The following is a 23,990-nucleotide window of genomic DNA, read 5'->3' on the forward strand; positions in this document are numbered from 1 at the left end:
GTCGGTGTGTAATGGAAAGCGGCGAGCTTCAACTGCCCAGTCCGCTAGTACTTGTCACACATTCCTAGACCTCACGCTCGACTCCCTTGTTCATAATTGTCGTGTTTTAGAAGATCTCTTGTACGTATGCTCTCATGGGACCACCTGCGCTATAAACCAACAATAAGACACTTTGGGCAGTAAAAATGCAACTCGGCGGGGAAAGAACAACTCCACTTGCAGTGCTTTTGTATTCTGGCCATACTCACGGGGATAAAGCGCAAGACCAGTAAAACATGCGCGAAGTATGTTGGCTTAACTTAAAACCTGCAAGGGTTGGTTTGTCATCGTCAAGAGGCAAGATCAAGTGATCGATATAAAGCGCCTGGAGCCAGCCATACCGTCCGGCGAGGAGCGAAAAGGCGTTTATTGTATAGCCAGCCATACTGCCAACGGGTCAGGGAACAATGTACTAAAAAACATGCCGGGAAAACTTTACGTCAGTAATTTACGTGCGAAATGCTTACCTGGAATCAACCAGAATGGACAGAGCGACCCTTTCGCTGAACTCTCCGTGCAAGGTAAGCAAATGATTTGAGCTGAACTTATACTCCCTTTACAGTAAACAAAGCTTTTTACGAACAATAAAAACGATCATAAAAAAAAATCCGTTTCAATGATTATTTCATAAAGTGATATAGAAAGCTGCGATATATCCTTTATATTTACGAATCCAAACACAATGCACAATGGTTAACGTAGCGAGATATGTCCCTTATCTTGCTACTTTTATTTTCTAATCTTTCATAAGGTTTCTTTCAGTACACTTTCACATTTTGATCGCTCTAGTCGATAGTAAAACAATCTTTTGTAGCACTAAACCTATCATGCGAAACAAGCAATTACTTCAGGGTAAAAAGAAAACATTAATCAGTTTTAAAAACGGTAGAGTTGCGATTTATTGAAGTTAGTACTACTGTGTATTTTTTGTAATAATTACGGATTAAGGGTTTTTTTAAGGGCGATTTTACGGTCAAGTCAATGTAACCGGGCGAATTGTTTCTGAAGGTGATGTAACCAAGATTTTCTGATTACATTATGAAGCGCATTTTCATATGCAAATGAAAGGGGATAGCCACAATGGCGGACGGTTGAACACTTCTTGTTAGCTCGCGTTCGTTCAACATGCTACGAGTAGTGGTAATCAGTGCATCGGACCTACCTAATGTCGAGACCGTCGGCAAAAGTGATCCTTATGTCGTAGTAGGGTTTCTAGGTGAGTTTAATGCGCGTGTGATGAAACCTTGAGGAAGTTTCGGCGTAGGATGTTCTTATTTTTCTTGCATGTGTCCATCAGGTTCTAAGAAGAAGACCGAAGTGATCAAAGATGAGCTCAACCCTGTCTGGAACGAGGTAAGAAACCCTTCTTAGAAAACTCGGGAAGTATTTACAAGAAAAGGCAAAATTAATATAAAAAAGTACAATATATATTTATGGTAACTGACGTTAAAGCTGATGGTTCCAACCGTTGATGACTTTTTCGCACTTATTTTACTTCCGCAAATCTAAATCATGTTTGTCGTCAACCGTAGAAATTCGAATGGGATCTCCAGAAACGTGCCCTCTCGCCTGACGAGTCGCTACATATACAAGTCAAAGATTGGGAAAGGCTCGGGAGAAACAGGTAGAGGAGTCTTTTGCTTTAAGAAAAGTCACTCTAGTTTTTGGAATTGCCCGGAGCCGGAGATAAATGTTCTTATAATAATAATAATGATTAGAAAAGCATAGTTTAATAATAAAGATTAATGTAAAAGTCATGCTTATTTAGCAGTAAATGAAATCTAAAATTTATGCCAACCGCGGGGACCGTTTACAAAGCCGTTTGAGTCAGTAAATTTATATTTACTTTACACACTCCTGAGAAAGAGATAAAAATCTAGATTTTCTCACAAACTTTTCTACCAAGAGGTTCTGTGGCTTGGAGTTCTAATGACAATCGGCGGAAATTACTTTTTAGACCACTTTGATTCCTTTATTTCTATATCTATTTTACTCCACAAAACTGATGGTCAATCACCGGACATCGCCCGATAAAAAGCAATCGATTTATACTCTTCTATGTAAAAGATTTTGGCCGAGTTTAATCATATTTTGGGTGCTATTTCTTTCATTTGATCGTTATATTTTTGTAACAGCAAGACACTGCTGAAAGTTTGAGAAAAAGTCTCTGTAAATACACCTAATGATCGCGATATGCAAATGAATACCACAAGTTTGATTTATAATACCCCCTACTTAGCTATGTATTTATTACCCTCGCCGCTAGTTAAGGGTAGACAGCAGAAAAGCTTTTATATTCCATATCTTATTTCCGATTTGTCCTTTTTAAAAATACCCTTAGTTTTTTGGCATAAATATTTTAGTTACTCAAATTTCATGTGTGTGTTTTTTGTCCCCTGCGTTTGGCAAACATACGCTGTCTTTTCGTTTCGTCTACATCCCTCCTTTCCATTTATTCGAGGCCATTTATTACTTCGGGCTATACTACTTAAACAATTTCTTTTTACAGTTAAGGAAACAGCTTAACTAATTTTAATAATTTCATTTTAATCTTTCAGCTTCTCTGAATACGTCTTTCATTCTTTTTTTTTTTGTCTAAATGTCTATGGTTTCATGCAAATAATAAGGCATTTATTATTCTAGAAAATAAATTTGATTATATTTCCAATCATTTAGGACTGTGTTTATAACCTAGTTTAATCTGCCCCAAGCGTCAAATAAGAAAAAAAAAACATGCAAACAAAAGAATCTACACATTTACGAATAAAAAATATATAAAAACTAAGGTCTCCACGGCAACCTGCTTTCGGCTGTGACATTTGTGCTTGGCTATTAGCATAACCTCACACTAACTGTCAAAAATGTGAAAACATCTCATTCCTAACATCTTAGTTGTCAAACGCAAAAAGAACACTAGTATAATTTGAGGTGAAACTGTTTTTCAACCATAAGAATTAGTATGATCATTCTGTCTTCGCCATGTTTACAAACCTCAACTGAACACCTGGCCCAAAATGCCTGCTTCCTTATTCTATTTCTACTCTGACTTATTTCAATGTTGTTATTGATGTTTAGGAGTGTTTATGGTTTATCATATCTACATGTCTATGTCATCAGGGGGTTTCTTGTGTGTACGTATGTCGGTTTGTTGCAGTTTCGATATTTTACAATTTAGTCGCGCGTCGCAAGCAGCTGGTTTTGGTTACTGGTTATAATAATGCTCGATTTTGCGGGCATTTAATGTATTATAGCCCGCCGCACACCCCGACAAGTGGCTTATCAAACGCGCGACGCAGGGAAGGCAAAGAAGCTTTTATTCATAATGCGCTTTATCGCGATAAAGAAGTCGCTAATTTTACTCTGCATTTATGTTAATCTTTATAAATGAATACTGAGAACCAAAGAATACTACTGGTGAAAAAGTATTTAGACTTTCTTTAAAAAGAGTTTTGCAGATTTTTACGAAAAATGCTCTTTGAAATTAACCCTCCCCTATTCCTTAATTTTCAACTATGATATGAAGGCGGATGGGGGTGAACTTGACAAGAGATTATTTCAACAATCTTCAATAGGGTTTAAAAGGTTTCTAATACAAAACAGAAAAAGAAAAAAGATTTTAGATAATATAAACGAAAAAGGAGAAGAAAGCTTCATATGCATCCATGGATAAGCAGATAAGCTTTTCGTTCTTATGATAAGGCGTTTTAAGTGCATTGAGCTCGTTATTATACAGAGTGTACACGTATAGTTTAAGTGCCAATTATCTTAGGTCTAGATAATGCAAGAAAAAACTAAAATTAGCCACCAACTTCTATTATCGAGAGCGCTGCACACCTATTACCATGTGGCTAGTGGGTTATTGGGTATCCTATTTTATTAGTTTTTGTAAGCAGTTGTTTTATAACATATTCTAATATTTTGCTAGAGTCAAGCTCCATGGTATACTTAAAGATTCGTTGTATAATATTTCATAAGCCACTGATTTATGCTTGTGGTAGATCTTGACTGCGTTTTAGATCGGCTGTTTTAGCTGTTTTAAAATGCTGTCGGGTGTACCCAAAATCGGCTTCAAAATCTCCACCCACCGTATCTCCCTAATCTTCCCATTCCTTACCCATTTCTGGCTACCCAATCATACATACATGCTAATTTTCCCTCGACATGTCTCGGAACCTTTTTTTCTTTATCATCGTCCTCCCTTTCGCTGTCTAGCTTTTTACAAATATATGTCGTCCATTTAACTTAACAAATATATCTCATTTTGCGTGCGTCTCTCCTCTTATAGACGCAGAGATGACGTCTCAGCGTGTGATAAGCAATAAAATACGCAACGAGATGCAGTTGCAATTTGCGTGACAGTTGTTCATGACAAACAAACGGAGAAAAGGGTTTATGGCTATTCTTGACACTTTATATCGTATCCCTGTCACCTTCTAGGCTTCTCGGACAAGCAACTGTTCCTCTCAAGGAGCTTGTGAAGGGATCCTCAAACACGATGCAGGCTGAAGTCAACCTCACAGACAGTAACGGACGTCAGACCGCAGTGAGTGATATAAGGAGGGGTGGACAGAGGGTCTAATAGACAGTAACCTTCGTCAGACCACAATAAGTAGTACCAGGAGGGGGAGGGGTGTGGAGAAAGGGTCACAGGGTCTAATAGACAGTAACGGACGTCAGATCACAGTAAGTAGTACCAGGGGGGGAGGGGTGTGGAGAGAGGGTCACAGGGTCTAATAGACAGTAACGGACGTCAGATCACAGTAAGTAGTACCAGGGGGGGAGGGGTGGGGAGAAAGGGTCACAGGGTCTAATAGACAGTAACGGACGTCAGATCACAGTAAGTAGTACCAGGGGGGGGGGGGGGGGCGGGGGGAGGGTGTGGAGAGAGGGTCACAGGGTCTAATAGACAGTAACGGACGTCAGATCACAGTAAGTAGTACCAGGAGGGGGAGGGGTGTGGAGAAAGGGTCACAGGGTCTAATAGACAGTAACGGACGTCAGATCACAGTAAGTAGTACCAGGGGGGAGGGGTGTGGAGATATGGATGAATTCAGGCACAGAAAGGCAGGGATGTGAATACAGGTAGTCATGTCCGACAAGACGAAACAGTGTGAGGTGGACGGGCGCAATTGAAAGAATTGCATAGGGTAAGCCAAGAATGGTGTGGTGTCAAGAAGAAGTGTAAATATATAAACCAGGGGCGTAGCCAGGGGGTGGCCTAGGGCCCCCCTTTTAGCAGCCAAAAATACAGTAAATGTATGAGACATTATCTTAAATACAGGAGCAAATGCCTTGAAAGTCCCTTTTAGTCCCCCTCCTGTTAAAAATCCTGGCTACGCCACTGTAAACACCTGCAGAACTGGCCACATGTCGACAAAAAACTGACATGAGGTGATGATATTTTCAGGCCAAAGTGTCTCTCCGTCTGGAGTATGTACCAGCGATACAGAAGGAAGGCGATGGGGAGATCACCATAGAGGGGATAGATGAAGTTGAAGGCCCGACAGACGGAGAAGACGATGAAGAGGATGGTGGTGATAGCGAGGCAAGGTGAGATGGTTTAGGGTATGATGGATGGTAAAGGGTATGATGTATGGTGAAGGGTATGATGTATGGTGAAGGGTATGGGTCGAAAAATGTTAGGGGTACAGGGTTCTTTCCCCACAGATTTGACTTATTGGCCAATATTCTACCTTTGCTTTCTAGGAAAAGACGGAGAAAGAGAAAGACCCAGCGACACAAATTATCAAACAAGCCGCAAGATTTTCAGGTAAAAGGAATATAAATTTCTATCTTTCAGCTAAATGCTCATTTGTATTCATTAGTAAATCGACAACATTTCACCACTTGTGTATCAATACGATTTATATGGTAATTCGACACTTTTCCACTACTCGTATCATTACGGTTTGTATATTGTAACTCGACAAATCTCCATGACTCGTATAAATATGATTTATATCGTAACTGGACAAATCTCCACTTCTCGTAACAATATGGTTTTTATTAATTGATAACTCGACAAATCTCCACTTTTCGTAACAATATAATTTGTATTGAGTGGTAACTCGACAAATCTCTCGTATCAATATGATAAATCTCCATAACTCGTAACAATACGATTCGTATTCGGTAACTCAACAGGTTCGGGTGCGGATTATTGAAGGGCGGCAGTTGTCCGGGCAAAATATTAGTCCCGTTGCCAGGGTAACGGTTGCAAACCAGACAAGACAGACCAAGGTCAAGATCAGCACCAATAAACCGTTCTACGATGAGGTAAGGAGAAACTAAATGTCTGATCAGCACCAACAAACCATTCTATGGTAAACGACTGATAAGCACCAGAAAAGGGTCAGTACGCAGCTCTTACAAGCTGCAATTTGATTGGGCAAATGAACAATATCCGCACCTCGACACAAAGAACGAGAAGAATAGAGACAAAAGAACTCCTTTGTAGAACAAAGATAATAGAACAAAGATAAGAGACAAAGCAGCTGCGTACTTACTCCCAGAAAACCGTTCTAAGATTAGGTAAGGAGAAACTAAATGTCTGATCAGCACCAACAAACTTTCGAGATGAAAGGAAGAAATTGTTCAACGTTCAGGTTCCCTTTTTTTTTCTATACCTTCAACTTGAAGGAGCGCACAAATACGTTAGAACATCGTTTCTAACCCTTTGTTAAGTCTTGCTTCTTGTTCGAATGTAGACATTCTTCTTCAACTTCAACATGTCACCCATGGAACTGTTTGACGAAATCATCAGCTTCGAGGTAATGTACTTTTCATTTTTCGTATGTTTTGGTGTTCTTTGCATCGCAGGGCCGTAGCAGGGGGGGCACTTGGGGCACGTGCCCCCCCCCCGAATATTTTCAAAAATTATAAGAAAATGACCAGTAGGGGCGTGGCCCCCATTGTTTTCTTACTGTTTCTGTATCGTGCCCCCAAATAATTCTAGGCTTGCTACGGCTATGCATCGATCGGAAGAGTGACATTTGTTACATTCCTTTTTCTTGTGAAGCTCTTAAAATGAATCGAAACACGTATCTATCAAATGTGGCTTTCTTCCAGGTTTTTAATTCAAGGAAACTGCGAGCAAATGCAATGATTGGCTACTTCAAGGTAAGTCTGCTGACCATAAAACACCATCGTATACACTTTGATCTGCCTTCATATCTTGAGCATCATCTACTCTTTCTTTTAGTGCGATATTGGCTTCTTTTACGAAGAACCAGGTATGCTTATGTCCCACTAACTTTTTTTTGCTTATTTGTTTGTTTATTGTCACTAACATTAAAATTATCCAAATTAAGACAAAAGAATGAATAAATTTCACTCGAGGATTCGTGTTTTCGCGTTTCAGGTCACGCCGCCATCCGAAAGTGGGTCCTACTGACCGACCCCGATGACAAGATGGCGGGTGTCAAGGTAATAGATGGATAATGTTATCAAAATGTGAACGAGGGATAGCACAGGTTTCAGCGATGCCCTGGCTAGCTAACTAAGAGGAGTTGGGGAGGGGGTATCTCTCTTGCGTATTGACCAGTTCTGTTTCGTTTCTGTCCTTTTAAGTAAAAATTAGCAACCGCGTTATTATTGTTTTCGCCACCTTTGGATGATTGTACATGATAGTCCCAATTGTCCTTTCTATCAGCTTAGACACTCATTCCTTTTGGAAGCACCATTTGAGTAACCGCCCCACCTTGAATATTGCACGCTTGACTGTTGCCAACCACTTTAGTTATACGTTGGCTACTGTATAATTTCTCTACGCGACGAGCATTCTATGTGGGATCCATAATTCAAAGTTCATCCTTCTCCATTCTATTGCATTGAATCGAACCATCTTTCTTTATGATGTCAAAGTGCTTGTTGTCGTCTTGTGGTCCCATTTTTAAGGAGACAGATGAGATTACGATCAATGAAGAAGAGGAGCTGATAGGGAAATCCAGAGGATTCCAAGGAAGACCGAGTGGAGGAAAAGAAGCAGTAAATACCGAGCGATCTTTTGTCTGTTTTAACATTTGGCTTGATGCTAAAATCATTAAAAAAAGTGCTAAAATGAGTCTAAATTTCGAAACGACATACTAAAAAGGACGAGCTTTTGACCGGAAACGAGGTGCCGTACGGTTTTATAAACTACTACGCATAACCCTTTATTAAGTTCGGCAGGTTAAACGGTTTTGTATTTGGTCAAAAATTATAAATGTGTATCATCGTTGTTTTTTTTCCGATAAAACAGTTCGAGACCTGTCTAGAGATTTACTACTTTCTACTGTTTTCCCATACAAAGCGACTTCTTTTGGGATGACTGACTGCTAAATGGCTACAAGATAACAACCAAGACCGAAGATAACTTCACTTCACCTGACGACACGACCCATTGAAGATGACGCAAGAAAATGCTTATTAAATCATTAAATAAAAATAAGATAAAAAGATAAAACTGAGTAAACCATTTTTGTACGTAATTCTAGATTAGTTAAAAGTGTAATAAATAATCACAATTTAGAGTTAAATAACAATTTGGACTACAATTAAAGCGAATAAAAGTGTTGTAATTATACTCTCTATACCTTTGTGTGTATTTTATTTTGTTGTCTTGATTCACTCATTTTGTCAATCCCCTAAGGTATCATAGAGACACCACATCAGGAGGCTATTTAGACTAGGGGGAATAGCAATATATCAGTTATAGAGCTGTTTAGTAAAATATGTTTTTTATTTTTTCAGGGATATCTCAAAGTGACTGTTATGGTGCTGGGGCCTGGAGACGAGGCACCCGTAAGTGCTCCTATATTCCTTTTGACAACGTCCTTTTCCTCTGAAAAAAGTCTTTATCCAGCATTCCTCAACTGACAAATTCCCTCTTAAAATTGTTTTTTGTTTCAACTTGTTTAAGGCTTCTGCAAAAGAGTCCGCCCAGGATGACAATGACGACATCGAAACGTATGTACTATTTTGGATCGGTAGGGTTCGCTTACTAATGTTACTAATGTGTTTATTTATTCCTATCGCAGCCATAGAACTGAATTACAGGAACAATTACAAAAAATTTAAATACTTGACAGAAACAAAGTCACTGAGCCTCTTGGTTCTTGACGGTGCAGCACGTCGGGTTACATTCGATCGCAGGCTGTACGTTTGCGGTATTGTTATAGTCCTTGACAATATAAGTTTATGTACAGGATTTTCTTCTGATAAATTACACATGTATTTTTTACAGAGATCTTGCCTACGGCTTTCAAGGTCTTGAAGATTAGCCTGTACAAGTGCTTTCTCCTAATTCAGATTCGGGTAGATAACGGAGAGCGCCCGCTTCTGAATCTTTTCTAAGGAATAGCAGAGGCTTTTAGGTAGATAAGGTAGATACACCGAGTAATTTGAAAGTGCTCACGCGCTCCACACCGCGTTGCCGATAACAATGGGACCCCCCACACAGCTGTTATAATCAAGGAAGTCAAAGGTCATTGATTTACACTTTTTTGGGATTCAAAACCATATTGTGACTGTTCGCATAATTGTGGATATCCTCGACGAGGAAGTTCATGACCGGGGGAGAATTCCTAGGCACTATTTCGGGGGGGGGGGGGGCTATTTCTAGTAAGGTGAGATCGTCCACGAACTTCGCACGAGGGGGCCACGAGGCCATGAGGTCGTTAACCATGACTGCGAACAGCACCGGACCGAGCCGGGTCCCTTGAGGAATCCCTTCATTTATGGGCTGAACAGATGACGTTACTGAGGAAATCCGTACAAACTGGGTTCGTCCCTCCAAGAAGGTTGTAATCCAACGGACTAAGCATGGATGAAGACCGTAGCCGTGGAGTTTGGCCAGCAATATCTTGTGATCAATGAGATCGAACCCCTTTTTGAAGTCCGCGAAGAAAAACATCCCCGAGAAGTTACCCCTATCAAGACCGTCCAGCAACCAGTGTAACATGTACACCAGAGCATCAATAGTCGATTTCCCAGCGACAGCGAATTGGTTGGGATCGAGTTTACGGAGGATCTTAGGGAGAGCTCTTGTGAGAGTGAAGCCCTCGGACATCTTTGGTAGCTGGCATGTCAATGCGATGGGTCTAATATCGTCCTCAACAATGGCAGGGGGCGTTGCTTGGGTATTGGAGAAACAGCTGCCTGCTTCAATATCCGGGTGAAGATAGCCATCCTTGAAGCTCGAATTGTATATATCGGCGACAACTGGGGCCAGCTCAAATGCAAATATTTTCCACACAATATTGGTAATAGAGTCGGGACCAGGTGCTTTTTTCACTTTTGTGGCTCGAAGAGCCATTCCCGCTTCCCTTGGAGTGACGAAAAGGGATTCGGGGATCTCATCCACTAAAATTGAGTGGCGTCACCGGGTCCGAGAGGTTCAAAGTCCGATGTAAGACTGACTAAGAACTGGTTAATCCTCTCGCGCAGGTCGCTTACAGACTGGATTGTATAGCCGTCTATTAATTGGCAATACCACTGGTCGTCCGATGTAGACACACCCCCGAGGCCACGTGTATCGCGCGTGGTGATACGTTTCGCGTTAGAGGTGTTAGGGCTGACTAGGACAGAATAATGGTCCGAGGTTCCGATCTTGGGTAGCTGTTTGGGTGCGGACCACATCGTGGGGGTGTTGGTCAGGCACCAATCAAGGGTGCCAGTGTCACGGGTTTTAACCTTAACAATCTGGGTCAAGCCACACCTCCGACGAAATACAGATGGGGAGATGTTGGTTGAATTGGGATTAAAATCACCGACTTTACAGACCAGACAGTCCGGGTGACTCCGGAGGTAGAGATCAACGGAATGTTGGATATGAGCGTAGAGCTGTTCATTGTCTTCTGCGGTGGCTCGAGGCGGGTGGTAAATAACAGCCACAAGGATCACAGAAATGGGCCTAGGGAGTCGCCGGGGCCGTAGCTGCAGCCAGAGGTTTTCTGATATACAGCCGTCGAGTTCCAACTCAGTAAGTCTTTTACAGGGTATCGTGCAGTTCACGTACACAGCAATGCCGCCTGCAAAAGTTTCGCGATCCTTTCGGAATAAGACATAGCCGCTCAAATTGACAGAAGAATCCGGGATATGATCCGTTAACCAGGTTTCCGTGACACAGATCACATCAGCGGAGTTTATCGAGGAGACACATTTGAGCTCGTCCATTTTAGACGCAAGCGAACGGACGTTGGATACCACAATAGCAGGAATTCGGGCAACACGGCTTATATTTTTCTCGACTATCGCTGGAGGCGCTGCCATGGTAATACGCGATGCTGGATGCAAATCAGGACCACAAGCATTATGGTGGACGTCCCTCGGGATGCTGGATTCGAGTTCACAGTTCGGATTATTATCTGTTCGAGCAATACCATTCTTTCTACGACCACCGCTTTTCCCGCGGAATCTAAATATTCCAAAATCTTTGAGAGTTTGAAAAAACGTCCGTGTTTTCAAGCGAGCCCCGAGAACCAAGATCACGGAGATGCTCCCTTGCGTAGTGAACAGTGGGGCTTGTGTTATTACGGTTATGCAAATGAACTGCCGAAGGATCGTTGACATGGCCGACGACCAGTAAGTTGTTATCATCCAAGTTCTTGTTAATTCGAGCTGCAGCGACAGGTCCTGGGTTGAGCGGAACATCAGTGAAGATGGTAATGTCAATTGGGGGGTCGAATCCAGGGATGGCTAGTACAACAAGTCCGTGTTTACAAGCTTTGCTAACAGGGAGTCGAGAATTGAAAAACCCAGATTTAGCGATTCGTATGCGGCAAGGACTAACGCCAGCTCTTCTAACTGCTACGGCGAACCCATGTAGAGGTGTCACAGTGTCTACGAACGTAGGTGACAGTGAATGATGATCGATGTGCTGCTTTAGGCATAGTAACTTTATAAACATTGACAGAGCAAGCAAAAACGTGGCCGCCATGACTAGCGCCTGCGCACGAACCCTAAGAGTTCTTGTACTTGCTTGTTACTCACATCGACAAAATGCTAGCATCACAAGGCGAGAGAATGATAGATAATATATATTACAAATTTGCATCATAAACTGACACAAATGGGCCAAGCGTAAGCTGACATGTGCCCAATGGCTGTAGGTAAAGCTCATGTCTTAGATACCCTGGCTCTGATATGTCTTGTTGTTTCTCTCAATTATCCGTGGCTATGATTATGCTCATCATGCCTCTGAAATATCTCTTATTTCTTTATATAACGTGTCGCGCAGGAACTTGCTTCAGCCGTCTGGGGTGATGCTGCGACCTGCGACATTCTCTCTCAAAGTCTACCGAGCGGAGGACATACCTCAAAGTAAGGAGCTCACAATGATACACACCTACTCTTGCATTGTTTAACTAGTATCTAACAAAAACAACCCTTGCTACATTATATAAAAAGAAAAAGTGGTTCATTCTTCGGGCTAATAAAGTTGCGCTATGGCAAATTATTGGCTTACATATACTTGTGTTCGTTGTTCTTAGTGGACTCGGGATTCATCGAAGGAATCAAACGGGTTCTTCGCGTTGGAGAGGTAACTAAACCAGGATAATGTCTGCTAAGATTACATGTTTTAATGAGACAACTGAAGTGTTGATGTTTACTTTATTTGTTTCATATTATCAGGAACAAAAAGAGCTGGTTGATCCATATCTATTGTTTTCGTTTGCTGGGATGAAGGTATGACTTGAGGAGTTCGATTCTGGATTTTCTCAGGATCCTAACTTTTTTTTACTAACTTTTCCTAATAAAGGCGCGTACAAGGATTCATTACAACTCCGATCATCCAGAGTTCAACCAGGAGCTGAACGTGCAGTTCAAGGTAAAACAAAATACAATTTTAGTAGAGTAGAGGTTGTCTTTGATCAGGGCTGCAAAGTGTCTCCACCTTACTTCGACGTGTCCCAGTATCAAATACTATACATCGAATTACTAAAAGGTAAAAATAGACTTGATATTTTTCCAGTTTCCTTCGATGTGTGAACGACTGAAGCTACAGATGTTTGACTGGTAAGTGTTCTACGGACACTAAGATATATGATTATAGTTAGAGAGGATGTAGTAAAGAGCAACTACCGGACAATCGACTGCCCACTTGCTACACAAACGAGAAAAACGATCCCAAAAGCAAACATAACGATTGCTCTGCTTGTCTGCCAGGGATCGACTTACAGCGGATGACTGCATTGGTACGGCCCATCTGCCCATGTCCGCCATATCTGGTCAGGGCGAAGATGGTGAGTCCGTCATACATGCACAGCTGAGCGTGGATGGCGCAGTTGGCAGAGCGTCGCTCTGTTCTGTATTGCCTATGTGTTTAAACACTGATTTCAGGGTTCCCGTTTCCGACTTATGGCCAGACATTAGTCGTTTGGAAGCTGCATGGGCCGCATTCTTAGCGCCTCTGACCATACAGAAACTACCCCTCCTAATTCAACATCTCGGCTACAATGAGCATGTTTTTTTATTGTTATTTGTCCATACAATCAGAACCCGAGCTACCGGCAAGACATTGTTGTTACCATAAAGTCCCAAGTTATTTTGTTTCATGCTTCATTGCTTTATCTTAATTTTAAGGTTTCCTGCCAATGTTTGGTCCGTGTTTTATTAACGTGTATGGATCAACGAGGGAGTACTCTGATCTGCCGGACGAATACGATGATCTCAACCTAGGAAACGTAAGCACAAAGATACTCCTCAATTATTAAATAAAGATTTCTTAGTGATAATGTTGATGATAGTAGGGGGATAACGTTATCCATTGTTTAATTACCATGTTAGTTTAGGATGAGGCCGTTGCCCAATCATTGATTTCCAAGTTTTTTTTTAAGGGTGAGGGCGTTGCGTATAGAGGGCGCGTCCTGGTTGAGCTCGAAACAAAACTCGGGGTAACACCGCAGTCTCCGACGGATGACCTCCAAAGTCATGAAATCATAAGCGTCCAGGTAACTCGCTGATTTGTTTTACTACTGGCGATGTTGCTTATGAATTCCAATTGATTTAGCTAACAATGGTGGATATCGAAAAGAAAACTATACCAATGATCTCCAAAGCCTTCTGCTACCAACTATACAATCATCATTCGCAATCATCATTCGGCTAACAAAGGGTGGTTCTTTTGAACCCATAGAGCAACCCTAAGCTACTAATGTATCGATTATTGTAGCCTTACCTGCGCAGACGCAAGTACAAGCTGTTCGCGTGTTTCCTGGAGGCGTCCATGGTCTCGTGTTCAGACGGACCAGTCGAATTTGAAGTCAGCATTGGTGAGTCCATCTTGTGAAAGGATACTTGCAATGCTGGTCTCTTATGAATGGGCAGGGTGGGTAAGGCTAGACATACACCCGAAATTATAAACAAATCTCACGTAAACAGATTCAAAGTAAGGCGGCTGTTACGTGGTGCAGTGGACTCCAACGATTCAAATCATACAGCACCGAGTAGGAAGCTCTCAATAAAGTTCAGTTAAAGTCAAAGGTGCAAAAACAAGATCAATGCTCATTAACAAGTAGCACAGTTAAGTGCACAGTAGCACAGTTAACCTACTCTTTGTTTAAAGGTAACTATGGCAACAAACTCGACCTGTCAGTACCCCCGTCATCATCGACAACCCCGCCCACTAACGCAGTGTATGATGGCTGCTACTATTACTTCCTACCGTGGGGAGACACCAAGCCTTGTGTGTGTGTGGAGAGCCACTGGGAAGACATCGGATTCCGCCTTGGCACCAAGAACATCCTTACACGCATGTGCGAGAGATTGGTAAGTAGAGAAATAGTCATCATATTTAGGCTTTATAAAGTAGACTGATATACTTGCATAATTAATCTTCCGTATAGCGCAACAATGCTTACTGTGTATATAAAATGTTCAGGAGGTAAATATGGACAAAGTGAACCTGAGTTTGGAGGCCAACGCCCAGCCTGCAGAGACCGCAACTCTGCTGATTTCGCTGCTAGACCAGCTAATCAACGACGTCAGGTACAGCAACTAAATCGATAGAATATAACACCTCACCTTCATCATCATCAGCTTTATCACCAAGACTATCATCACCGCCATCATCGCCATCATAACCATAAATATCATCACCAACATCATCATCATCATCGTCATCCATCATCATCATTATTGCCCTACGTCACGATTATCTTTACTATGACCATCATGCCTGTCATCGTTATCATTCTAATCATTATCATCAGCGGCATCACGCCTATTGTCATCATCTCCATAATCGTCATCGTCGGCATAACCATTTCCATGATCATCCCTTTATTTTGACCACCTACACTAATAGACGTTCAATACTATATTAAAAGTTATCATTATTAATAATATTTCTTCTGCCATAGCTACTATAAACACATTATCATCAAGTTTATCACATCATAACTCATAACGCTATAAGCTAAAAGAAAACACCTAGAGCAAGACCAATATCAACTTTCCTCTTTGACCCAACAGAAAACCGCTACCTAAAATCGACAACAATACGCCTGGGGTCAACGACCTTGACCTGAAGCTGCAAGAAGTCAGGTTAATGGAGAAGGTGGGTGCCGCAAGGTTTAACTGGTTCAGTCCGTTAATCTCTTCGGCTTTGTCCACAATAAAGAGTCGACCATTAGGGCTTCCTCGGGAATAGTTTTGGGTTGATAGGAGCTTTGAATTCAATCCAAAAAATGGAAATCTGGAGAATCTATGGATGGAACTACTCATTTCTGTTTGAAGTCCAAGATAAAATCAACTTGCGCCTTAAAGTTCACAGTGTATTCTTCATCTCATCACGTGCCCACCGCGACTCGAACATAACCCACATGAGTAAAGACAGCTTTTTTGTGATGATATCTTGCGCCCTTTAAGAAACTATCCAGATTGATATCGTGAAGCAAATTCTTTGCATTCTCGAGTTTAAAAAAAACTGATTTAGTTTCGTTTACATTTCAGCTCTCTATCAGTGAAGAGGCAATCAAGCTCCGTGAGAGCGCAACGGATGTACGGGAGGCTTTGGGTGAAATTGAAGGATTTCTGCAGAGACTGAGAGATCTTACTGTGGAGGTAAGAATTCTTCCATCGCAACATCCGTCCCTCCAGTAAGGGGTCACCTCTTTGGAAATATCCGTTCCTCAAGGAAGGGAGTACCTCTTTGCTAATAGCCGTCCGTTTAGGCAAGGGGTACCTCTTTACCAACCGTCCGTTGTGGTAAGGGGAACCACCCCATTTATTCTTATAACTTGCCACATTTGACTAATGTCCATTTTGCCTGAAGTTCTCACCAGAGAGTAAAGCGTATCATATGTACGAATATCTATTTTAGCCCCAGAACAGCATGCCTGATGTGATCATCTGGATGTTGAGCGGGACCAAGCGAATCGCGTACTATCGCATTCCCGCCTTCGATGTCCTGTACGAACCTTACAGCGAGGCATGCGGGGAAAACTGTGGACAGGTCCAGAATATCTTTATGAAGGTGTGTTATAGTCCCAAAACCAAGCTAGATCTATATACAAAACATAAACTTTGATAACATAGTCAGAATTGAAAAGTGATATTCTGCAATACTCGACGCAGGTAAAAAAGTAATTAGTATTAGATAGCTTAGCCATAGTCTTTGCCATGGTCTTAATGGAAATGAAAAAAGTAAGTTAGCTGAAAGAAAACGAGAAGAGTCGGCAGCATATTTGACGTCTCGCATTGATAAGCAGCGAGTAAGGTGCAAGTAATTTATTATTTTTTTAGTATCCAGGCAAAAAGCAGCAGAACATCGAGGATTACCCGGAGGTCCCAGCCCACGTGAGGATGATGATCTGGCTCGGTCTGGAAAAGCACCAGGAGGACTGGACCAACAGGGAGCTCACTGAGGGAGACTTCTGCGTGTACGCCGAAACGGTACGCTCACGCTCTACTGCAAAATTGACTAATTGACGAGACTCTTAATTGAGCCGACAGTGAGGATCTATGCATGTAGCTTCACACTCTTGCCCCATATTCCGCATAGTAAACTATTTCTTTTCCGCAATTGTAAGTATGGAATTCGTGCCAGAAACACCACTGATCACAGTACTATACCCGTATACTTATTAAGTACAATCTACCTTTTTATTTCAGTACGAAAATGAGATGAACATTCTTGGCAAGTGGACCGCCAAGGGTCTATCTCGTCCGAATTTCTCGAACACCAGAGGAGACGTAAGTTTTGATGCATTTTTGTCACGCTGATGTTGCTTGACACCCCAAAACAAATCATTCTGCTGTTCTCGATCTCAATGCAGGTTAGCTTGCCCAAAAAAGCATTCATCGCACCGGATGGCTGGCGGTTTGACGGAGACTGGTTTGTCAACCCGGAACTCAGGCAAGAACACACACACAAAAAGCAAACATAGGCGTAAGGTTTGACTTGAGCGGGAAATAATGGATAGCTCCCATGGATAGCTCCCTGTGCGCCTTTTCGCGGGAATAAAGCGTTCCAAAGACAAGAAACGCATGGCAAAAAAGACTGAAAATAGACTGATCCTTTCGGAAGTTGCCACAAGTATACATTTACCCAAACCAGTAATAACATGTCTGCAATACATGCATTCTCTCGTATGGTGAAAACAGCGGCTATAAAAACCTAGGCTTTTATTTTGTTCCATTCTCTTCACAACATGTCGTGTCCCTTGATAAGCTCCTTATTTCAATACATTCTCTCGTTTCGGGGCAAAAGAACTAATAGGACGTCCTCATATAGGCAACTCTTAGGAAATATCTTTTGTTTTCCAAGTTTCTCCTTTGATCGCGTAAGTAGCCGAAGACCTTTTAAATCTATGCGTCTCTAAGAAAATTATTTTTGTCTTCTCTGGTATGTTACCCTACAACAGACACGAGAGCCTCCTCAATTATAGGTCTCCCTTGTCAAAGTCTTTTTCATTGCTGTTTCAGTCTCTCGTATGATCGAGACAGTGGCCACAAGACGTTCCTCGAGGATGTTTTTCAGTGCGAGTCACGTCTGCCCGGTGGAAGCTGGGGTCCAGCTACAGTGCCTTGGACTGACGTTGTGAGTCTTCCGAAAACTGTTGATATTCGTTTCTATTTTAATTTACCAGTTTTGAGCTCCTTCAGGATCAATGAGGAATCATTCTTTTAAAGTAGGGTCAGAATTGTGCTAAACATTTGCGCAGCTTCTGAAAATTCGCAGCTAGCCACCAGGGGCCGGTTCCTAGAAGGCCTGATAAGAGTAATCTGTAGATAAATGCAACGGATAAATCCTGAACAAATCCAATACAACAGATAAGTTTTGTCCGTGGATAGCTTTATCCAGCCTTTCAGGAACCGGCCCCAATTGGCTATCTTCAATGGTACTATATTAAATAGAACAAAACTGCGAGTGTATTCCCATTTTCAACATCAATTTCTGTACTTGTTTGCTGGCAGATAAAGCTCCATGTTTTCGCTACCTATACAAATAACCTAACGTCATTGTCAATGTTTCTCTATCAGCGTGGTGATGCGGCGACGGCCAAAGACGAGATCCAGTGCGACGAAGACTGGGAATGGACATCTGAGTGGATGGTGGACCTGAATAGGGCCGTGGACGAGGATGGTAGATATATGCGCATAACAGCTTATAAACAATAGTTATAATATAGCGTGTTTAATTACATTAACCCAGCCACAAGCAGCTACTGCGAGCGAAATGAAAAATGTATACGCCTATGTTTATTTTATCGCAGGGTAATTCACAATTTGTAAACAACGGTTTTAGATGCCTGACAAAAACGAAGAACTCACTTGGCGTTGTATATAGTCAACCCTGTCAACACATCTACGCCCGCTTCTTCCGGCCAGTAAACCTCTACGCTATGTACCTCTCGTCTTATTGCTTTCTTATTGTTTTAACATGTCTCATATCAGGAAGTCTCCCCGGTCGGAGCCTTGTCTTGTTTTAACTCTTCTCTTAGCATTTCTGCCGATCAGGAAATCTCCTCTATAGGAGCCTTTCTTGTTTTTAATCTACACTTAGCATTTCCGCTTATCATAAAGTCTCCGCGATCTGAGCATTGCCTTATTGCTTTTACTCCACTCCACAGGGTACGAGTACACGGTCGAGTCCACTATTGGTGGTTACGGACCGGTGGAGAAGACGTATCACTTGTGCCGAAGGCGACGATGGGTTCGCAGCAGAAAACTCATCGCTGAGCTTGAGATCGACGAGGACGATGTGAGACATTTAAGCTCTGAATGCAATAATAAAATATATCTTCTTTTTCGAGCTAAGAATTTCTATTCATGATGCCTCGAAGCCATCAGCTTACAACCTGAAATGATATGATATTATGCTATAATGATATGAACTACAGATATTAGTCTTCAATCGGATGTATCCAAGCGCTGATTCCGTTTCGTTCGTCTGTTAATCTCCTCAATCTGGTAGGTGTATGCAGAGCAGCTGGCCAAGGAGGGCTGGGAGTACGCTCCCATGTTCACCATGAAGTTCCACGCGAAGGAACGCAAGATGGACCTCGTTAGAAGGCGCCGCTGGCACCGTAAGATGGTGCAGGAGGATCCGAGCGCACCTGCCGTCTTCCACATTGACGTTGGAGCTGGAGCTGGGGATGTAAGTAGTGCGTCCTTGATGTATGTATGAATGACGCGTTGACGTAGTAGACTGGTGAAGTAAGTCATATGAGGTTTAGCACAATGGTACGACGATCTTTATGAATGAGCTACGAAGAGGTCACTTTTGTGCATCGTCCTGCACATCCATAACACTTTCCACTTGGTATTCATTGTCTCGCATTACTGCAATTCTATCGTTCCAGGGCTTTTCTCTAACCGTTCTTGTTGTCGCCACTTTTATTGTTTGCAGGACCTTGAGCGAGAGACAATGATGAATGCACCTAGGATGTTCATTACGTACGAGAAGCCGCACAGATATCAGCTTAGGGCGTACCTCTTCCAAGCGCGGGATCTGCTTGCCTCAGACCCAGACGGCGTCTCAGGTAAAAGTACCATCACTCTCTAGTGTACCTTCCTCCCCAGCGCTAAAAGTCTGCTGACTGTGTGATGTTAGAGGTAATCACTTTAAGTGTGCTTCCTTCTCCCGCGCTAGAGATCGGCTGAATTTAAACCAATCTGGTAAATCCTAACGATAGAAGTAAAAGGGCTTAGGATCTAGCTAAGATCTCTTTTCGGTGCATTTTGCAATGTCACTTTGAGCTGTGCACTAGAGTTTGACCTCTTGAAGAGTCTAGATAGGATTGCTCAAATGAAAAATCTCTGTTAATCAGCTTTTCAAAGCCTTAACAGACAAGCAAACTTGGATTAAAAGAGAACTACTTTACTCGTGACCTCTAAAATTCGGACTTAATCGGTTATACGTGCATGTCTTTATGTGCTACAGATCCATACTATGTGCTTGATGTTTTTTGTTCCACAGATCCATCTCAACTAATATGTGTATGTTTTTCTGCGCCACAGATCCTTACGCGCGAGTCGTGTTCGGTACTAGGAGCAGTGTAACGGAGACCTTGGCCCGGACACTTTGTCCTACTTGGGACCAGACCCTTATCTTTGACGAAGTAAATATCTACGGAAGCATCGAGCAAGTGGCTGAGAATCCGCCTGCCGTTATCATTGAGCTGTACGACAAGGACCCAGTGGTGAGAAAACTGACCTTACAAAAAAAATGTCTAAGCCACGTACTATTGGCTAGGCTAAGGGGTGTTCTCCACCAATAGGGCGGGGACCGTTATTTAACCGTCATTTCTACTGTGACAATAAAAATGGCTTTAGAATGGAAAGAACTCACCTAAAATGCGTTCTGTCTGATAGATTTCAACTCCGTTCTCCACAAAACTCCGTCTGTATCGAAGACGTGGATGTTTGCTCTGTAAAATTGCCTATTCTTGTTCCATGTTGTAGAGAAAAGATCATTATTTTCATTGAAAATAATATAGGATCTTGTGCCAATTCCTTTTATAGCCAATTCCCTTCACATAATCATTACCGTGACGCGAATTAACAATGTCACTTATTTGGCGATATCATGCCGTGACTACCCCCCTCCCACACACCAAACAAAGCACTTCCAAATGTCTGTGCATGAAAACGAAGCGCGTTATTTGTTTGCAGGGCAAGGATGAGTTCATGGGGCGATGTGTAGTCAAACCCCTCGTCAAACTTAACGGCCAGGGTCCCCCTGCCCCTCGCTTGCTGTGGTACGACGTGGAGCGAGGGGATGAGTATGGCGGTGAGATCCTTGCTGCTTTCGAGCTGTTCCTGGTTAGTATAACACCAATACTTAATGCCTAAATTAATGTATTACACAATACTTTAAGCCCGTTAATACTGCGTAAGACATTATTCTTATACATCTAGCCCTGTGAGTTACAGTGTGTCTGGTGAGGCATATCAGAATAGTTAAGGAATAACCTTCTGGTGTCACTACGCCAAGCTTTGTAAAATGGACATGGACATGCACACTTTTTGTAGACCAAAGCTTATCTACACGACACTATATGACGCCACCTCACATGAAGGCATAACAAAGGTGCAAAACGCATCAAAGCGCGGAAATGTAAAACAAATTAATTTCCCTTTAGGACGAAGGCACAGATCTGCCATTTGCCCCTCCCATGAAAGGGAACTTGTTCCTTGTGCCTAATGGAATTCGCCCAGTCATGCAAAGGACTGCGATTGAGGTCCTGTGTTGGGGTGTGCGCAACATGAAGAAGTTCCAACTCGCCAGTGTCTCCTCACCAAGCATAGAATTCGAATGCGGCGGTCACGTGGTCAACTCTACCATCATCAAGAACACACAAAAGAACCCGAACTTCGACCAACCGCTTTTCTTTTTCGACGTCGTAAGTACAATTCAACGCCACATTGTTAAAGCTGGTCTAACAGATCTCTTTGCCTTCTGTTCAGTAACACGTTTAAATTTCTATCCTTTAATTCAAATGCATTGATATAATTCTGGGATAAACAAATATGTCTGATTTTTTTAACTTTCGTTTGTAGTACTTGCCGAAAGAGGAGCTGTACACGCCTCCAATGAACATCAAAGTGCGTGACAACAGATCGTTCGGCAGGAAGCCCATGGTTGGTCTCCACGCTCTCAAGTCACTACAGCGCTTCCGGTGTGATCCAGGGACATTCGAAGACCCCCCGGAGTCCCCGCGTGAGTTCAACAACGCACAACCTTTGGGTACCCAGGGCGTCGCGGTCAGCGTAACGAGGCGCGAGAACGAGGCGGCGGAGGGGGTAGGGGGCGGGAGAGAAGAGAAAGGAAGGAAAAGACGCCCTGGGAGTCTGCTCTATAAAAGCTAGTTCTAAGAGGGTAGCTTAATTTAATTAGTGGATTTGACGCTGGGCTTGATTATCGCCAGAAGCTTTTTACCAGAACCTTAAATTAGCCCAATCAGGGCTCGTTATTTCTCAACCTTTTTGGAACTGGCTTTTAAAGAACAGACTCCAAGGGCGTCTCCTCGCTCTTCTTCTCTTTCCCGCCCCTACCCCCTCCCCCTCCGCCGGCCTTATTCCGCCTCGTTCTCGCGCTTGTGACCTCGGCGCCCTGGGTTTCCGAGGAATATGAAAGAATGTAGATGATGTACTAAATGCTAGGCATGATGGTGCCCTGTCAATCACATTCTCACAACCTATTAAACATAACCATAACACGTGACGTAATATCGAGCATGCTACCTGACCTGGTATCGAGCATATCTTGGTAGCTAAAACCGCTGAAGGTTATCATACTTGTGATGACGTCGCAAACCGTATTGCTCACAGGGTTGTTTTTCCTTTGCTGAACAGTATACAAGGACAGTCCGAGGGGAAGCTTGGCTCATACCATCGTGGTGGAGGAGAAAAAGGCAGTGGTATGTTCTCAGTACTAAAACAAAACCAAAAACGTTTTTAAATAATGTAAAAAATAACGACTTTAGAGACTTTACATCTGCAGATCCTATTTCATTGTATGTACAGGAGATCTCACCGTCACCTCTTTTTACCTTAGAAGTCATAGAAGATCTCACCCACAAGTTTTATTACCTTGTATGTATAGGAGATCTCACCGTCACGTCTTATTACCTTGTTTGTATAAGAGATCTTACTCACAAGTCTTATTACCTTGTATGTATAAGAGATCTCACCTACAAGTCTTATTACCTTGTATGTACACGAGATCTCACCGTCACGTCCTATGACCTTCTATGTATAGGAGATCTCACCCACAAGTCTTATTACCTTGTATGTACACGAGATCTTACCTTCTCTTCTTGTATGTATAGGATATTGTAGAGGAAGACATTGACTGGTGGTCCAAATTCTACGCGTCCATCGGTGACATGGATAAGGCAGGACAGTATCTGGACAAAGGATACGACAAAATCATGGTCAGACATACGACAAAATCGAAGACGGACATCACACGATACAGACATACGACAAAATCATGGTCAAACATACGACAATAAACTCGTGGAAGAACATCACACGATACAAACATACAACAAAATCATGGTCAGAAATACGAGAAAACTGCAGATGACATCACGAAATACAGACATACGACAAAATCATAGTCAGATCACGACAATGTCGCAGATAAACATCACGCGATTAATGCCCAAGACAAAGTCATTGTCAGACATGACAATATACAAAGACAAAGGCCAAAACCATTGTAAAACATAGCTTACAACTAAGATAAATTTCTAATTTTTAATACGGAAATCGCTCTGACTAAACCCTCAATTTCTTATGAAAATCGCTCTCACCAAACCCATACGGATAAATCCTTTTTTACAGGTATACCAAAATGAACACTTAAACTTATTGCTTACCACAGGTATACCAAAAAGAGCTAGACAGGGTGCACCCTTTCAACGGATTTCAAGATTTCATGGAGACGTTCCACATCCATCGCGGGAAAGTGAAGTCTAAGAGCGACGAGGAGGATACGATAGTGGGAGAGTTCAAGG

General features: G+C 42.3%; 1 protein-coding gene across 7 annotated transcripts in view; it reads left to right on the plus strand.

The window, feature by feature from the left end:
* The first annotated feature begins 114 nt into the window (after positions 1-114).
* LOC5508341 (myoferlin) overlaps positions 115-23,990 on the plus strand; it is a 34,944-nt gene continuing 11,068 nt past the window's right edge. Inside the window, exons 1-43 of one of the 7 annotated variants that reach the window (XR_007311894.1) lie at positions 115-560; positions 1,337-1,392; positions 1,572-1,663; positions 4,477-4,582; positions 5,447-5,589; positions 5,746-5,809; positions 6,184-6,315; positions 6,747-6,809; positions 7,108-7,158; positions 7,241-7,271; positions 7,400-7,464; positions 7,936-8,025; positions 8,770-8,820; positions 8,939-8,985; positions 12,257-12,339; positions 12,510-12,559; positions 12,652-12,705; positions 12,779-12,847; positions 12,992-13,035; positions 13,186-13,262; positions 13,603-13,703; positions 13,857-13,970; positions 14,192-14,291; positions 14,585-14,787; positions 14,900-15,006; positions 15,493-15,577; positions 15,973-16,083; positions 16,343-16,495; positions 16,765-16,914; positions 17,134-17,214; positions 17,298-17,377; positions 17,947-18,061; positions 18,505-18,607; positions 19,095-19,225; positions 19,439-19,621; positions 19,874-20,006; positions 20,485-20,666; positions 21,139-21,288; positions 21,609-21,869; positions 22,027-22,186; positions 22,822-22,886; positions 23,298-23,402; positions 23,858-23,989. Coding sequence is in view for 6 of the 7 variants with exons in the window: in XM_048728882.1 (XP_048584839.1) it covers positions 461-560; positions 1,337-1,392; positions 1,572-1,663; positions 4,477-4,582; positions 5,447-5,589; positions 5,746-5,809; positions 6,184-6,315; positions 6,747-6,809; positions 7,108-7,158; positions 7,241-7,271; positions 7,400-7,464; positions 7,936-8,025; positions 8,770-8,820; positions 8,939-8,985; positions 12,257-12,339; positions 12,510-12,559; positions 12,652-12,705; positions 12,779-12,847; positions 12,992-13,035; positions 13,186-13,262; positions 13,603-13,703; positions 13,857-13,970; positions 14,192-14,291; positions 14,585-14,787; positions 14,900-15,006; positions 15,493-15,577; positions 15,973-16,083; positions 16,343-16,495; positions 16,765-16,914; positions 17,134-17,214; positions 17,298-17,377; positions 17,947-18,061; positions 18,505-18,607; positions 19,095-19,225; positions 19,439-19,621; positions 19,874-20,006; positions 20,485-20,666; positions 21,139-21,288; positions 21,609-21,869; positions 22,027-22,186; positions 22,822-22,886; positions 23,298-23,402; positions 23,858-23,989 (4,473 nt within the window). In the remaining variant the exon portion in view is untranslated. Of the gene's footprint in view, positions 561-1,082; positions 1,256-1,336; positions 1,393-1,571; positions 1,664-4,476; positions 4,583-5,446; positions 5,590-5,745; positions 5,810-6,183; positions 6,316-6,746; positions 6,810-7,107; positions 7,159-7,240; positions 7,272-7,399; positions 7,465-7,935; positions 8,026-8,769; positions 8,821-8,938; positions 8,986-11,491; positions 11,602-11,658; positions 11,682-12,256; positions 12,340-12,509; positions 12,560-12,651; positions 12,706-12,778; positions 12,848-12,991; positions 13,036-13,185; positions 13,263-13,602; positions 13,704-13,856; positions 13,971-14,191; positions 14,292-14,584; positions 14,788-14,899; positions 15,007-15,492; positions 15,578-15,972; positions 16,084-16,342; positions 16,496-16,764; positions 16,915-17,133; positions 17,215-17,297; positions 17,378-17,946; positions 18,062-18,504; positions 18,608-19,094; positions 19,226-19,438; positions 19,622-19,873; positions 20,007-20,484; positions 20,667-21,138; positions 21,289-21,608; positions 21,870-22,026; positions 22,187-22,821; positions 22,887-23,297; positions 23,403-23,857; position 23,990 lie in introns of those variants that run through there. The other 6 variants (XM_048728882.1, XM_048728883.1, XM_048728884.1 and 3 more) reach the window with 6 other exon arrangements.

Source organism: Nematostella vectensis, chromosome 6 (genome assembly GCF_932526225.1).
Source record: "Nematostella vectensis chromosome 6, jaNemVect1.1, whole genome shotgun sequence".
In the NCBI taxonomy this organism is placed as follows: Eukaryota; Metazoa; Cnidaria; class Anthozoa; order Actiniaria; family Edwardsiidae; genus Nematostella; species Nematostella vectensis.